This window comes from Siphateles boraxobius, unplaced genomic scaffold, assembly GCF_051911475.1.
Source record: "Siphateles boraxobius isolate OS27281-9 unplaced genomic scaffold, OSU_SipBor_1 9, whole genome shotgun sequence".
NCBI lineage: Eukaryota > Metazoa > Chordata > Actinopteri > Cypriniformes > Leuciscidae > Siphateles > Siphateles boraxobius.
Window position 1 is genome coordinate 630,001 of NW_027509219.1, and position 18,049 is coordinate 648,049.

Sequence of the window (18,049 nt, forward strand, 5' to 3'; positions counted from 1 at the left end):
ATTTTTATATTATTTAACAATATTACTGTTTTTTTTTTTCAAATCAAATAAATGCATCCTTGGTAAGCATATGAGACTTATTTTAAAAACACTAAAAATCTTACCGATCCCAAACTTTTAAACGGCAGTGTAAAATATGCACACATTTTTTTTTAATAATATATATTTTTGTTTTGTTTTTGTTTTGCAGTTGCTGTACAAGAAAAACAAACATTCCTGTCCAGTTTTCTTTGGATGCCTGAACAGTTCATTCATCATCACACCTGTAATTGTCAATATTTGGACTTATTTTAATTTTTTTATTTTATTTTAGTAAATAATTATTTTATTTTAGTAATGCATTTTATTTATTTTTCAATCATTCATTTCATTGTTTATTGCTGGACCTGTCAGTATTTTATTTTAGCTTTTGAGTGAAGTGACCAATTGTGGAATTTTCGGACTTTCTCTTTGACCGTTTTGAGTTTTCTGCATTCAGCTTCTTGTAATCGGACAGTTTTACTTGAGTTGAGAATCTGAGTAGCTCTGACCCTTCAGGAGAATGACCTCTGACCCTTCAGGGGAATGACCTCTGACCCTTCAGGGGAATGACCTCTGCCTGCAGCTCTCTCTGTATCAGCACGTCTGCGCAGTGTAACTCATGAAACCGGCTGAAGGGTGTGTGTGTGTGTGTATGTGTGTGTGTGTGTGTGTGAGAGCGCTCTGCTCGTTCTCTTTTTGAAGTGCTGGTGTGTGAAAGTTCAGCAGCCTCAAACACCTGTGGTTCACATGTAGAGATACGGTCAGCTCGATTTGCATCTTGACTTTCCTGTTAGCTTCAGGGGGTTGGAAATGCCAGGTGTATGTGTGTGTGTGTGTGTGTGTGTGTGTGTGTGTGTGTGTGTGTGTGTGTGTCAGTGGAAAAGCACAAACATTTACAGAGGGAGAAGAGATAATGAGAGCTGTTTGACACCCTGAGTTTCTGCACTCTTGATTTATTCTCTGTGTCTGTAATAAATGACACACTTCACCTCTCACCTTCATGTCTCTGCTTGTCTTTTCTTCTTCTCGTCTCTCAGTCTCTCTCCCCTTTACCTCTTTTCTTCTCGTTTCTTCTCTCAGTGTCTCTCCCCTTTACCTCTTTTCTTCTCGTTTCTTCTCTCAGTGTCTCTCCCCTTTACCTCTTTTCTTTTCTTCTCTCAGTCTCTCTCCCCTTTACCTCTTTTCTTCTCGTTTCTTCTCCCAGTCTCTCTCCCCTTTACCTCTTTTCTTCTCGTTTCTTCTCCCAGTCTCTCTCCCCTTTACCTCTTTTCTTCTCGTTTCTTCTCTCAGTGTCTCTCCCCTTTACCTCTTTTCTTTTCTTCTCTCAGTCTCTCTCCCCTTTACCTCTTTTCTTCTCGTTTCTTCTCTCAGTCTCTCTCCCCTTTACCTCTTTTCTTCTCGTTTCTTCTCTCAGTGTCTCTCCCCTTTACCTCTTTTCTTTTCTTCTCTCAGTCTCTCTCCCCTTTACCTCTTTTCTTCTCGTTTCTTCTCTCAGTCTCTCTCCCCTTTACCTCTTTTCTTCTCGTTTCTTCTCTCAGTGTCTCTCCCCTTTACTTTTCTTCTCGTTTCTTCTCCCAGTCTCTCTCCCCTTTACCTCTTTTCTTCTCGTTTCTTCTCCCAGTCTCTCTCCCCTTTACCTCTTTTCTTCTCGTTTCTTCTCTCAGTCTCTCTCCCCTTTACCTCTTTTCTTCTCGTTTCTTCTCTCAGTGTCTCTCCCCTTTACTTTTCTTCTCGTTTCTTCTCCCAGTCTCTCTCCCCTTTACCTCTTTTCTTCTCGTTTCTTCTCTCAGTCTCTCTCCCCTTTACCTCTTTTCTTCTCGTTTCTTCTCCCAGTCTCTCTCCCCTTTACCTCTTTTCTTCTCGTTTCTTCTCCCAGTCTCTCTCCCCTTTACCTCTTTTCTTCTCGTTTCTTCTCCCAGTCTCTCTCCCCTTTACCTCTTTTCTTCTCGTTTCTTCTCTCAGTCTCTCTCCCCTTTACCTCTTTTCTTCTCGTTTCTTCTCCCAGTCTCTCTCCCCTTTACCTCTTTTCTTCTCGTTTCTTCTCTCAGTCTCTCTCCCCTTTACCTCTTTTCTTCTCGTTTCTTCTCCCAGTCTCTCTCCCCTTTACCTCTTTTCTTCTCGTTTCTTCTCCCAGTCTCTCTCCCCTTTACCTCTTTTCTTCTCGTTTCTTCTCCCAGTCTCTCTCCCCTTTACCTCTTTTCTTCTCGTTTCTTCTCCCAGTCTCTCTCCCCTTTACCTCTTTTCTTCTCGTTTCTTCTCCCAGTCTCTCTCCCCTTTACTTTTCTTCTCGTTTCTTCTCCCAGTCTCTCTCCCCTTTACCTCTTTTCTTCTCGTTTCTTCTCCCAGTCTCTCTCCCCTTTACCTCTTTTCTTCTCGTTTCTTCTCTCAGTCTCTCTCCCCTTTACCTCTTTTCTTCTCGTTTCTTCTCCCAGTCTCTCTCCCCTTTACCTCTTTTCTTCTCGTTTCTTCTCCCAGTCTCTCTCCCCTTTACTTTTCTTCTCGTTTCTTCTCCCAGTCTCTCTCCCCTTTACCTCTTTTCTTCTCGTTTCTTCTCCCAGTCTCTCTCCCCTTTACCTCTTTTCTTCTCGTTTCTTCTCCCAGTCTCTCTCCCCTTTACCTCTTTTCTTCTCGTTTCTTCTCTCAGTCTCTCTCGCCTTTACCTCTTTTCTTCTCGTTTCTTCTCCCAGTCTCTCTCCCCTTTACCTCTTTTCTTCTCGTTTGTTCTCTCAGTCTCTCTCCCCTTTACTTTTCTTCTCGTTTCTTCTCCCAGTCTCTCTCCCCTTTACCTCTTTTCTTCTCGTTTCTTCTCCCAGTCTCTCTCCCCTTTACCTCTTTTCTTCTCGTTTCTTCTCTCAGTCTCTCTCGCCTTTACCTCTTTTCTTCTCGTTTCTTCTCCCAGTCTCTCTCCCCTTTACCTCTTTTCTTCTTCTCTTCTCTCAGTCTCTCTCCCCTTTACCTCTTTTCTTCTTGTTTCTTCTCTCAGTCTCTCTCCCCTTTACCTCTTTTCTTCTCCTTTCATTTCTTAGTCTGTTCTTTATAGCATTTTCTCTTTTTTTAGTCCTTGTCTCCTTTTTTCTCCCCTCTTCTCTCTCTCCTCATCTCACTTCTCACTCAGTTTTATTCTTTTCTCTTAAATTCTGCTTTCATTCTTGTTCTCAACTCATCTCTTTTCTTACATTCTCCTCTTTATAGCATCTTCTCTTCTTGTCTCACCTCTTTTTTGTCATTGTTTCTTTTGTTTTCTCTATTCTTTGCTTAGTCTCTTTTGTTCTGTTCTTTTCTCATCTTTGCTTTAATTCTTGTTTCTCCTGTTCTCACCTCTTCTCTTTCTTCTTTCTTAACTGTTCACCTCGTGTGTGTGTGTGTGTTTGTGTTCACACACACCCTTTCCCCTCTGACCCACACTAACATCCTGTTGCATGTTTTCTGTCTGCTGCCGTTCATCTCTCTCTGTATGTATATGTATATGTGTGTGTGTGTGTGTGGGTGTGCACTTCTGAGCTGAGAAACTGAGCTCTTCTCTGATTGGCTGGTGTGTTCAGAAGGGGCGGTCCCTCCTCCTGTGTACAGAGAGAGAGAGGGAGGGAGGGCGAGCGCACTGGGGTCAGAGCAGAGAAAGACAAGCGTGGGCGTTTTGTTTTGCGATGGAAGGTTTGGAAAGAGAGGAGAGTGAACGCTAGTCTAAGGCACACTCGTTCAACCATCTCTCCTTTTCTACTCTCTCAATGGTGGACTATAGCTCGCCTTCTCTCGCTGGAACATTAAAAAAAATCAAAACATCCCATTTACTCTCTCTCACACACACACACACACACACACACACATTCATACAGGCAGAGCGTGGAGTAGCTCTCCTCGGTGATGGTGAGTTTCTTCCTTTTTGTTTTTCCTGTTTGGTTTCCTTTTCCTTCTGCTTTAGCTCGTGGAAAGGAAAAGTGTCCGCGAAGGTTTGTGGAAAGAGTCGTGGGAGAGCAGTGTGTGAGAGTTGAAGGAGTAGAGTAAGAGAAAGAAAGTGAGCGTTTGAGAGTGGTGACGCAGATAATGGTTAGCTCGTGCCGGAGTCCTGCGTTTCGTCAATAATAGAGGCAGTGATGACCAGAAATGCAGTGATGAAGTTTATTGGAGGAACGTGGGAAAAAGGAGGTTCCCAGTTTTCTGACTCATCCTTGTTTCTCTTAGGCTTGTGGTTCTGGAGTACAGATGTTTCTTTAGATGTTTGCTATAATTCTTGCTTGACACTGAGCAGTTGTGTGTGTGGGGGAATCCCTGCACTGCATTTGATGCGTTCACGTTTCACTCTGTTAGTCAAATGTGTTGAATCTGAACTGTTTATCAGAAACACCTTGCAATGTTCCTGAAATCTACACATTGTCTCTTCATCTGTTGGTTTATGCTTGAAGTGCTGCTCGCGTTATTTTAGTTTTTAGTTTGAACTTTATTTTGCATGGTGAGGGAAGCCCCGTGTCTGCTGGGCTCAATTCAATGATTTTGCTTTCAGATTATATTGATGGCATTAGAAGCAGCTGTAGGCCTGACACAGATGGGACAGCTTGCTTTTCTTTCGCTAGTCAGTTGAGTTTAGTCTGAGTCAATTTGTATGGTTTTGAAGCAGATTTATGAGTATGGTAAAGCTTCAGGTGTTTGTTTTTTTTAATCTGAAGTTGTTTTTTTCTCATACTAATGGAAATATGCTAATCAGAAGCAGATGATTGGCTGGGTTCATCCTTGTAAGGCATCGGTGAGTTTTGGTTGCTGTGCAAGCATTGTTTTTAGTTTTCACTCACTTTTTAATGGCTAAAATCATATGAACATGGCTATTATTCATTGGCGTTCTCAAATGTTTCCTCTAGATGTGTGGGGATTCCCAGAAAAAAAAGAAATGGAGAATGAATGAGGCTTTCTGTGTATCTAATTACAGCATTTTATCGTCAAACACAAACCTTTGAAAGAGGAATGGTCATACTGTTCACTCTCGTTATGTCTGTCGTTTTTTTGAAAACAATCATTCTTATCAGTCTTTTTTACACAAAAAAAGCCACAATGATATGAAATGCTGGTTTTACCATAACCGTAAAGCCAAAGTGCAAAGCAAGTTACTGAAAAAGGACTGTTTGTTTCACACTTTCACATGAAAAAGAAAAAACCTTTTTGCACAAGTTAAAACTCAAATTTCAAACTTCAGTGTTTTGGAATAAAGGTTATTTATGTTCTTTATGACTATATATATATATATATATATATATATAGGTCCTTCTCAAAAAATTAGCATATTGTGATAAAGTTCATTATTTTCCATAATGTAATGATAAAAATCAAACTTTCATATATTTTAGATTCATTGCACACCAACTAGGGGTGTAACGATATTCGAACCGAACCGAAGAATCGCGATACAGAACCCACGATTCGAATCGCGATACTCTCATGGCGTACCGAACACGCCCGCCCCGCCCCCTGCTACCCCGGCCCCGCCCAGCTCGGCTCATTGGACCTGGAATGTGTACACAACGAATTCAGTTTTGTAGCCTAACCACCATTAACACCAAATAGCAAGCTCCGTGTTTTGTTAATTTCGATAATAAGCGAGGTATTATCTTCAAATTCTGACTATTTGATCACAAAAATCAAACAATGAATGCAGTTTTGGCGCTCTTTGATGTGGCGTGACAGATCACTGTAGCCTACTTGCTCCTCATTTCAAGTGGCAGCGCGGAGCGCGAGTAAACGCGATCATCTCTTCCTCAGTTACAGAATAAACATGAATGGACACCTGAAGGTATGGTGAAAAATACAGTATACTTACTGAAAGGCATCATAACTCTGTAATCGCTCAATCAGTGTTTCAGCAGCGGAAAGACGTCAATAAAACTGCATAGCTTGTCACTAGCATTATATTTACCTCGGCAGGCAAGTGATTCAGTGTCCACAACTTGTTGGTTCCTAGAGAAATGAACTCTTGCACTAAATAAATGCACTACATTATCCTATATATTATATTTTACTTAACCTGTTAATTATATCTTGATTATTTAATGTACGTTTAAAATATCTTTCACGAAAATGTCAGCAACTGTGTAAATTATTATATTTCAATAACAAATTAGAGTAAAGTTAATGCAAAAACTGCCTTATGTTCAGTTTACATGTTTTCATACAATGTGTTGGGTGTTGATTATTATATCTAAAAAATAAATAGCATCTGAATTTAGGCTCTGTTGTTAACCTTTAATGTTATAGTAATGTGCGGCTCCCTATATAGTTTACAGCATTAGCAGATTTTTAATCCTTGCAAAACGTTTAATTGTAATTGAATTAATTTAAAGACAAAGACACCATTTTTTCATTAAACCACTGTTTAAATTTTTTTTTTAGCTTTCTAAAACGAATCGAACCGAACCAAACCGAGACGTCAAAAACGTGGGAAAACCGAACCGTCAGTTTTGTGTATCGTTACACGCCTAACACCAACTGAAATATTTCAGGTTTTTTATTGTTTTAATACTAATGATTTTGGCATACAGCTCATGAAAACCCAAAATTCCTATCTCAAAAAATTTGCATATTTCATCCGACCAACAAAATAAGTGTTTTTAATACAAAAAAAGTCAACCTTCAAATAATTATGTTCAGTTATGCACTCAATACTTGGTCGGGAATCCTTTTGCAGAAATGACTGCTTCAATGCGGCGTGGCATGGAGGCAATCAGCCTGTGGCACTGCTGAGGTGTTATGGAGGCCCAGGATGCTTCGATAGCGGCCTTAAGCTCATCCAGAGTGTTGGGTCTTGCGTCTCTCAACTTTCTCTTCACAATATCCCACAGATTCTCTATGGGGTTCAGGTCAGGAGAGTTGGCAGGCCAATTGAACACAGTAATACCTTGGTCAGTAAACCATTTACCAGTGGTTTTGGCACTGTGAGCAGGTGCCAGGTCGTGCTGAAAAATGAAATCTTCATCCCCCTAAAGCTTTTCAGCAGATGGAAGCATGAAGTGCTCCAAAATCTCCTGATAGCTAGCTGCATTGACCCTGCCCTTGATAAAACACAGTGGACCAACACCAGCAGCTGACATGGCACCCCAGACCATCACTGACTGTGGGTACTTGACACTGGTCTTCAGCCATTTTGGCATTTCCTTCTTCCCAGTCTTCCTCCAGACTCTGGCACCTTGATTTCCGAATGACATGCAAAATTTGCTTTCATCCGAAAAAAGTACTTTGGACCACTGAGCAACAGTCCAGGTCAGGCGCTTCTGCCGCTGTTTCTGGTTCAAAAGTGGCTTGACCTGGGGAATGCGGCACCTGTAGCCCATTTCCTGCACACGCCTGTGCACGGTGGCTCTGGATGTTTCTACTCCAGACTCAGTCCACTGCTTCCGCAGGTTCCCCAAGGTCTGGAATCGGTCCTTCTCCACAATCTTCCTCAGGGTCCGGTCACCTCTTCTCGTTGTGCAGCGTTTTTTTGCCACACATTTTCCTTCCCACAGACTTCCCACTGAGGTGCCTTGATACAGCACTCTGGGAACTGCCTATTTGTTCAGAAATTTCTTTCTGTGTCTTACCCTCTTGCTTGAGGGTGTCAATGATGGCCTTCTGGACAGCAGTCAGGTCGGCAGTCTTATCCATGATTGCGGTTTGGAGTAATGAAACAGGCTGGGAGTTTTTAAAAGCCTCATGAATCTTTTGCAGGTGTTTAGAGTTAATTAATTGATTCAGATGATTAGGTTAATAGCTCGTTTAGAGACCCTTTTCATGATATGCTAATTTTTTGAGATAGGAATTTTGGGTTTTCATGAGCTGTATGCCAAAATCATCAGTATTAAAACAATAAAAGACGTGAAATATTTCAGTTGGTGTGCAATGAATCTAAAATATATGAAAGTTTCATTTTTATCATTACATTATGGAAAATAATGAACTTTATCACAATATGCAAATTTTTTGAGAAGGACCTGTATGTGTATGTATATGTATATGTATATGTATGTATGTATGTATATATATATACTGTATATGTATGTAATTTAAATTTGGAATGCAGTTGCAACTGAAAAGTAAAGTAATTTGCTGTCTTGTAACTATTGAAATTCAACATGTACTTCACCAGAGGACTGCTTTACTTGTTAACATCAAATTAAATGCACTACATTTTTAGTGGAAAACCTGTTGCAGATACAGGCATATTTAAAATCTGAGATTAATAATTTTATTAACATTAATCAATACTATTAACATTAAAATAAAAATTATCTGGAATTATAAATGCGAAATCCACAGTTGAGGCAAACCCACGTCTTTTAATGCTGATCAGAAGTACAGTTGCTGCAGTGCAGGAATGACTGAGCTGGTGTGTGTGTGTGTGTAATCTGTCCGTAAAGCCGTGTTATTTGGACTGTGGCACAGCGGTTTGAGTGTCCTGTGCCAAAGACCTCTCTAATACCATTCCATCCACTGATCCATCAGGACATGCCACTTTCCCAGATCCACCCATCAAGACACGCCCCTTTCCCAGATCCACCCATCAAGACACGCCCCTTTCCCAGATCCATCCATCAAGACACGCCCCTTTCCCAGATCTATCCATCAGGACACGCCCCTTTCCCAGATCCACCCTTCAGGACTCGCCTCTCTTTCGCTTTCCGTATCCATCATGTACTGTGTCCTGCTGGAGGGGCTTTGGGTAATCCCTGCAGTGAAAGGGCAAAACACACACACACACACACACACACACACACACTACTTGGCAGCATCTCTCTTTGACTGCTGTTTCACATTTAAAACTGTGTGTTACGACATTAGGCACTGATGCTGGCCTGTGAAAGGCTGGGTGATATATTGATTATTCATTGGATATTTTAAGCCTCATTGACCCCATATGGGAAAAAATACAATGGAAGTCAATGGGGTCCAACAACTGTTTGGTTACCAACATTCTTCAAAATATCTTACACCATAACTCATACATGTTTGGAACAAATTGAGGGAGAGTGAATGATGACATTCAGATCATGCACGTAAAGCGTAATTTCTAAACTAAATCAACCTATATGGATATCATTGGAGTCCAAGCACCTGTGGCACATGACCAAGGAAACACTAAATCGTGTTTATTTATTTATTTAGTTTTTGCAGAAATTATAGTATAATACTGGAATGCAGAAATGCTACATTTTGAATCTAATTGGCTGCAATGGCTGTTTTGAAATTACATTTCTTCTAATTAAGAAATATTTAGAAATATTTAAATATTGAGATGAAAGGATGAAAAATAAGTAATTGTTTAGGTATATCACACAGGCCTGTTCAGAGGAAGAAACCGTGTGCACGTGACTGTCGAGTAGGCTGATTTTCACAACTTCCTTACAAAATATGAAGTTTATTAGTTTTTTTAATCAATCCACCAGCTAATTTTCTTCTCCAGTTTCTCTCCTTTCCCTCCGCTCGTCTTCTCATTTCCCTGATGTCTGCCTTTTGGATCGAATCGTTCAGTCTGCTTTTAATTTGATCACTAGGAGCTGCAGATCATTCTGCATGCAAATAAACATCCAGGTTTCCGGAAACATCCAACATTTCAATTAGCATTTCCTTCTTTTTCAGATTCTCTCCTTTCTCACTCCTGCATATTTTAGCTCTCCTGTACATCAAGTTCCTCGGTTTTCACATGCTTTAATGCCATTACCTACATTTTCTGGAATGTCTGCATGTCCATACATGGGCGTGTGGCAGGGCAAACTGAAGCAGTGTCCTTTTTTAGTGCAATTAGACAGATTGACTGCAGAAAATTGGGGTACACGGTTTCATCACTGAAATGAAGACCGTAGACGTACAGCTCTCTATGCTTATATCTTTCAGCTGGAAAACAGACTGATGTTTGCTTAGACGTTCTCTGCTCTCTGGAGACACGTTCACACCACTGAAGGATGAAACTGTCCTGACCAGAGCAATCAGGGTTTCTTCCCATCACTCACTAGTTGATTTCAGTTTAAAAGCAGAAAATTTTGAAAACTGCGTCTCACAACCCCCCCCCCCCCCCCCCACCTAAGCGATTTTACTTTTATGTTCAGAAGATTAATGAATGAATCAACGGCTTGAATATTCGATCTCAACATGTGGGCGGGAATGAAACGCCTCTTTCCACTGATTGGTCAAGCAAACATCAAACCGTGTCATCAGTTGTTTCTCAGTTCTTTGCAACAGAATAATATTCGTCTGCTGCTATGGACTCTTAAAGCATTTATTGCAACTACATTTCATCTCCTTCTAATCAAACAACCAGATTAGTCAGTACCATAGACAGGGTGTGTAGGCATACATTTGGCAACCTACGTGTGAAAGGGGCGTTTCATTCCCGCCCACATGTAGAGATTGAGTATTCAAACTGTTCTTCCATTTTCTACCCTTGAATGTAAAAACAAAAAAATCAAGCTGAATTTTTTTTTTTTTTGGTGAAGAAATAGGTGCCATTGCTTGTCAAAAGTATTTCTTGTCCAACCGATTTACTTTATTAAATCATGTCACTTGTTTTATTATGCATAATTAGTCATGTGCAATAGTCCAAATATGGAAAAATTGGGTTATTGTTTCAAATTTATTAAACACTACCATTAAAAAAGTTGGGAATAATTAAGATTTTTTTTTAAAGTGTATTTGAAAGAGGTCCTTTACGCTCACAAAGGACGCTTTATTTTAATTAAAAAAATGCAGTAAAACCAATAATATGGTGAAATATTATCACAATTAATAATAAGATGTAATAAAATGTCACTATTACTGTTTTTAGATTGTTTTTCATCAAGTGCAGCCTTGGTGAGCATAAGAGACTTCTTTAAAAAACATGAAAAATCCTAATTATTCTTTTTGAACGATACATTTGGACAAAAGTGTATACAAATTATTTTCAATTTTTCAGCTGTTGTCATATGATGCCCTATGCTTAATAAACCATTTGGTTTAATTCTAGTAGGTATCACCCACTTTTCGCGATTCAATCAATTCTCAATGATTAAAATCAAGCCAATGTTTTTCTTGTCAAATATCCTGATTATAGAAATAAAATGTGTTTCATGTTGACTTTAATGCGGCACTGTGATATTAATGAATGGTTAGATTTTCTTCAAACTAAATGCTCCACTATGACAATACAACAGTTGATCTAAAAGGGGAAAAGACGTTGTTTATGCTAATGTCTGCTATCGCACGCTCGCAGTCATCCTGAGAATGCATCGTACTGTGCTTCGAAGCGTTTCAGAAGGGAGTGCCACGTGAAATCAAGCTTGCATAACTAGAAGTGTCTGCGCACTTGCGTAAACTAGAGTATGTCCTCTTGGCGCCTCCTTTAGTTTGCCATCTCTGTTCATTGTCAATAGCTTCATTCCGTGTGCTGTTTTCAGTCCAGCACGATTGGAGGGAAAGATGAACAGCTCGAGATGAAGCAGAGGGTTAGAGAGATGGAGGGAGAGAGAGTGGGTTGAGATAGATTTCTCATCAGTGGGCAGATATTCTTCATGGCCGGAGACCAGCGCATCAAGAGCCAAGAGCAGATGGCCTTACGACAATACAAATCCTCAGCTTCTCTCCATTTTCTCTGTCTTTGCACCACCTCTCTCATTTTTACCTTCTCCTATGAGCTCTAAAAAGTCATCCACTCATTCTTTACGCATGTTTACCTCCTGTGAATATTAATGGACTTTCCCAGAGGTTTGTTTTGCACACTGAAAGTTGTTTTTGAGGCTATTGTGTTTCTAAGTATGTATTTCCTGGAGTTTTCTGTATAGAGAAGTTCAGCAGTGGCCTTGGTAGCATGGCTTTTCCTTTGGCTTGTTTGTCGAATGAGAACGGGGCCGATCTGACAGCCATCACTGGGTCTAAAGCTGTCTTGATACCTCAACTCCTCTTCTCTCCTTCTCTTCCTCAGGGCATCTGGCGTATTCCAGTAGATGAGATCGATCGTCCTGGTAGTTTTGCATCTCATATGAACAGATCCATCGTGCTGTTGCTGGATGTGCTCTCTCAACTGAAAGATCACCACACATTACTCAAAATCTCCCTCATGCTTCAGAGAACCCCCGACCAGGGAAAGTAAGACCACCATATCTCAATTCATTTACCTTGTTTTGTTGTTTAATTAAATAATGCATATTTATTACAGGGAATGTAAAAATCAGGACAAAAGTTGTAAATTAAACATTATTTTATTATAGTATGTAGCATGAAAATACTGTTTTAGTCTTTCTATTTTATAATGTCACATGTAATTATGTGTGAAATTTACTTGCAATTTCTGAGTGAAAATTGTTTACTAGCTTTTTTCAAGTAAATCCCACACCATTATTTTAGCTTAACTTCTTAAAATGTAGTGTTGCCTAATGTTTCTTAAATTATCCTCGTCTAAAGTTGCATATTCGAATAATTGTGTGAAATGTTAGGAAAAAGTCTAACAATGCGATTCAAATCAATTCTTGAGGTAATGATTCGATTCAAAATCAGTTCTCAATTTTGAATCAAATTTCGATTCGATCTATGCATTGAATTGTAGTTTACTGTTTTGTGTTACTTTTATTATTTGACTGCGGTAGAAAAAAATCTCACTGAATTAATTTGAAACCTTTTATACCCCATTTTTGTTTGTATAAAACAAATGCCATTTAAGCTGACTACAATCATTACACACATGACTGGCAGTCTTCTGTATTAAAGCAAGGCAGCCCTGAGACTAATAGAAAAACTACTTAGTTCATAAGTAAAACTGATACAAAAATAAAAACTTTTTCACTGGTAAATAAAATGAAAATAAAGCAACAATAGGACAAAAACGATAGAATTTTTTTTCTTACGTACAGTTTCCTAGTTTTATTTAACATGTCTTAAGAAATACCAAATCTGAATAATCAAATGTATAGTCTTCACTGTATGAATTAAATTTAAATTTATATATTCATAAAAAGATACAAATGTGTTTGTCAAAAGCAGTGAGTGATTTTCTGTTGTTTAAAAAAAAAAAAAAATATTAACAAAATAGACTGCCATATTTTATTAAGCTGCTGTCCCTTTAAGAACAAATGCACGGATCTAATACACTTTAACACATCCGATTTGCTCCCAACTGTTTACGTTCACGTAGGAGATAACAGACTGTTTACGTGAATACTCCACACAATGCGCATTTTGACATCATTGTGTTTGTATTTGAGCATTTAAGAGCAATAAGCTGTGAAAGAGAACTGAATTCGGGATCGCATGCATCTGTGCTCGAGCTTTAGCTGTGTCCTTTTTTGCAGCTTATTGTGATTTAATAACAATCTAACATGTCAATAACTTTTGGTAGTACAGCGATGTTTAAGAAATGTAACACTTTAGAATACCGATTTTTGAAATTTGTGAATTTTTGCTCCCACACCTACACTTGTCATTTTTTATCTTTTTGTTTTCCTATTTTTTTTCATTATATGGAACATTTCATGAAACATTTTCATTCAAAGACATATATTTTTATATATTGTGTGTTATAGGAAGTACTTGCGAGATGTGGACCGACAAGTTTTGGCCAAGCGAGCGTTTTGCTTCACTGTAAAAGTGCTGGAGGACAATCTGGATAAACTCACAGGGGTATGACAACTAATGTTCTCATTGGTTTTTGGTTTGTTTTTAGAAGGTTTTATTTTTGCTTTTGTTTTTTTATTGTGTGTTTTGTTTTATTATACCCCAGAAATCAGAAATGGAAGCTGAACAGTGGCCTTGGTGTCATATGTTTCCTATGGAGACACTGCCATGTTTGGGAAATGATACTCAAGCCAGCTCTGACAGCCAAGGATACGCTTATGTTTGTGCTAACACATTAGCTAATGCCATCCTGACTGCTCGAAGAACAGAGAGATAGCATCACTAAACTTGGTGCCTGTGCTTCTTTCTTTAAACGTGTCTGCTTTGCTAAGTTAGAACAGATTAATTGCAAGAAAACTTAAATATAAGTTTTCTCGCTTCTAGTGTCACACTACTCAGAAAATATCACATGTGTTGTTTTCTTTCCGCAGAATCAAGATTAGCAATTTTCACAGTTATTTTATACACGTGACAACTATACTTGATATACTTCAAGCGAAATCAAAGAATGACGTCATTTCAAACAAAATTAGGCCAAAGTAAAGTTAATTAGAGAGATCAAAACAGCTTCACAAAGCAAACTTCCCAGAAAAGTTTGCTCCCGTTGGTAAACCCCTTTAAATTATAGAGCGTATGCATTGAGGTCACTTTCCCGCAGGAACACACTCCCTTAGCCGGACTGAGTGGCAGAAGAGCTGCTGCGTGACTGGATTTAATAGGGGAAACTGCGAAAACAAGAGTAAAATGAACGATTATCAGTTTAAACTGAAGGTTGGACTCGATATAATGTTCCTTACAACTTACCAAAGATCCAGTGATCCAGATATTGACATGCAGCCAGGAAACATGATTTTTGTGTGCCTGATTTCGACGCAGGGGAAGTACATAAAGCAAATTTGCCTGTGAACGCTTTATATAAATACAATATAGGAAGGTCTAAATCCTGGGCATCACTGACATCAATGTTACATATATCATCATATTGTCCAGCCCTAAAACTTGTATTACTAGGTATTTCAAAGCAAAGAATGAAAAAGTGTATCAGGGTCTCTAAAGGCCAATTCACACCGCAAAGAGGTTTTGTTGTCAGGGTTTGTTTTCACCTGACTGACCATCTTCAATCAGTGTTTGTTAGTGTCTGTTGGGTCAGGGTGAACATGACAGTTATTTTTCATAAAAATTCTAAATTTTTTCATAAAATTCTAAATTCTAATGGCCAACTTGTTTGTTGGTGTTTGTTGGCATTTGTCTGTGCGGTGTGAATTGGCCTTAAAGGACAATTCTGGCCAAAAATGAACCTAGGGCTAAATAACACATGGGTACCGAGTCGACCGTTCTCTGGGATGCGTTTTCATGATAATCGAATGTACCCAGTTTTAACGTTAGTTTTAGTTTAACCACTGATTAGCTTATAACGCTAGTGTATGCGGGATCGGATAAGTAAAGTGGTATTAACTTGTTAGTGTTTTTAACTAGCGATTTTAATTTATTCGATGCCCCATACACTAGCGTTATAAGCTAATCTGTGGTTAAACTAAAACTAACGTTAAAACTGGGTACATTCGATTATCATGAAAACGCATCCCAGAGAACGGTCGACTCGGTATCCCATGTGTTATTTAGCCCTAGGTTCATTTTTCGGTCGGAATTGTCCTTTAAGATGTGGCTCCTGTGCCGCATATGTAGTGTGAAGATGAGTTTCAGTTTCTCTTTCATTCTCTCTCTCTCTCAGGTAAGCGATCCTCCTAAACCGTCTACCAGCTCTATGTGTGAAATGACCACAGCGGATGTTTCCAACCGGCCTCCTGCTGCAGAAGACCCCAAATGCTCACACACCAGCCAGCCTAAAGCAGGACTCCCCGACGCCCCAACGCTCACAGGAAGTGAGACGGGACCTCCTGCCACTCCTCAACAACATTCAGCCACACTTCAGCTCTCTCTGGAGCCTTTGACTCAGGTGACAGCGGTCACAGTTCACTCCAGAGAAGGTACTTCAGGACTTGGAGAGCCTATGGAGCTCGGCTTGGGATTATGGCCGGGTGCTTCAAAATTCAGAGACCCTCAAACGCCAATTGACACTGTCCCACAAGAGCAGGGGATGGTTAAATCAGTAGCGGAGGAGGTTGATAAGATCCCAGAGAGCGGTCGGGCGGCGGAGCTGTCGCTGGAGGAGTTGAGCATTAGCTCTAAACAGCAACAGCTACAGCTACAGAATCAGGTGAACGTAGCTAAAGGAGCGCCAACTATGGCCACAACGCCAACGCCAAGCAACCCTTTACCCAGCAGCCCTGAGCTAACGCTACCACAGAGACCCAACAGAAAGAGAAAACTGCTGGATGACGTGGAGTCTGGCAAGACGCTGCTTCTGGATGCGTACAGGGTTTGGCAGCAAGGTCAGAAGGGCATGACCTACGACCTGCAGCGCATCGAGAAGATCATGTCCGAGACCTACATGCTGATTAAACAGGTGAGAAAGGATCCGAGTTGCATTGGTGTGTTGCAATGTCATATCTCAGTTAAACATGACGTGGCTCTTTGAAAGCTGGTGGGAAAAGAAACTGGTGAAACAAGGTTAATGTTCAACCACGTTCAGGGGGAAATCCCGTAATGTTTGTTGAACAAAAAAGATTTATGCGGGGAAGTCCGAGAAATCTGTCACACAATAGGACAAAAAGTTGTCTTTTTCTTTTATCAGAGAAGAAATGTGTCTTAGCTTGGTGTCGGACTCGGTATCAATCCATGTGAAGCAAGATAAACTAAATTTCTGAAGAAAATGTATGTTGTGTTTGCTCATGCAGAATATGCTAACACAAGTCTATCGCAGGTGGTTTCCAGTGCATCGCTCTGTGGTTACTAAGGTGTTATGGGTATTTTTTTTTTTTTTTTGCTGTGTTTGCTAGGGTGTTCTGGTTGACTACTCCATGTCTAAGTCTATGATATTCTGGGGCCGGATTCACAAAACATTCTTAAAGTTTCCTTTTAGTCATTAATTTTATCCCTTAAAACTCATCTTTAATCACCAAAATTGCATATTAAAAATTTTTTGTCCTTAAAAAAAAAAACTTCTTCATGCCTCAAAATAGCTTGAATGTATTTGACACCCGTGCCTCATTTAGTATACACGGTTCATTTTGGAAATTGTGCAAACGTGTACATAAAGCATAACTGCTGCCCGTTACGCTCCCAAATTCATGCTAAACTCACAGTTACTGCACTCATTCACTGTGAACTGAACCGTTCTGAGACTCGGGAAACTCCGGAGCACGAGCTGATCGCGTGAGCAAAGTGCGCGCTTCGCTTTTAAATACGCAGCGCATCAGACTAATACTTGCAATTTGATAAGGGCACAAAGCCATGTCGCACTTTCAATTTTTGTTCGTTTGACAGATACTTTGCTAAAGCAATGGCGTAAAACAATGGTAGAGACCTTTATGTTGTTAATGAGAAGTTTTAAATGATTTTCTGTTCATTATGAAACTGTGGTGGCACAGGTCTAGTAATTATTGGGAAACTCTGCACTAGTACTAGGGATGTGCACGAATACTCTGAAGTGACACTAATGACCGATAATGTTAAACAATGATAGGTCATGATTGATTATTCGTGGCGTGACGACTTAGTGAATTCAGTAACAACTCTCCAAAGTCAAATCGAGACCTTGTTTTTGATGTTATTACACAAGGAAAATCTACACACGGTTTAAATATTCTCTTTAACAAGGACTTTAAGCAACAGTTGCTGATGGAACGGCAATGAAGTAAAAACAGCCGTAGCCAAAGAGTGCAAAAATTACAAAGCCTCAATAAGAGATCTCAATAATCATTTTGACAAAGTACAAAAAAAGCAAGAGAATGGTTGCTTTTGGTAACGATACCCTCATATCAAGATTTGATACATATCCCGATACTGAACTCACGATACGATATTATTGCGATACTCCAAGACCCATGATAACAGATTAACAAAAAATGTATAGTTAATTAAAATGCTAAATTTGCTCTTACATTATGTGTAAATGAATAGACTTGGTGCTGAAACCCAACACACAGGACAATAGAGACACCAGAATAAACATATTCCTGATTCTGAAGCTGAAAATACTGAATTATTTTAGATGAATATTCTTGCACTCTGTCACTGACTATATATATTTAAAATAATGTAGGCCACTTTTTACTGGTAACATCAGACATCTGGCATTATCAGGACACACAAATATTAACCCATTGCATTATTCAACATTATATATAGTAGTTTAGAGTAGTACTGACACTAAAACACAATACGTATTGTCACTATCCACGATACATATTGTTGCATTTTTGTATTGCGATATCTTGTGACACGATATATTGTTACACCCCATCGATTCTTTTATAAGATAATATTTGACCTTTGCAATATAAGAATTGCACTTAGGAACATTCTTACA

The 18,049-nt window shown here is 39.4% G+C and overlaps 1 protein-coding gene across 11 annotated transcripts in view; it reads left to right on the forward strand.

Moving 5' to 3' along the window:
• Positions 1-18,049, forward strand: part of cabin1 (calcineurin binding protein 1) — a 138,040-nt gene that overhangs the window by 87,137 nt on the left and 32,854 nt on the right. For 7 of the 11 annotated variants that reach the window (XM_077223662.1, XM_077223668.1, XM_077223661.1 and 4 more), the window contains 4 exons: positions 191-265; positions 11,933-12,096; positions 13,527-13,623; positions 15,350-16,084. In XM_077223662.1, the coding sequence (XP_077079777.1) occupies positions 191-265; positions 11,933-12,096; positions 13,527-13,623; positions 15,350-16,084 (1,071 nt within the window). The remainder of the gene's footprint in view (positions 1-190; positions 266-11,932; positions 12,097-13,526; positions 13,624-15,349; positions 16,085-18,049) is intronic. The other 4 variants (XM_077223672.1, XM_077223666.1, XM_077223669.1 and 1 more) reach the window with 1 other exon arrangement.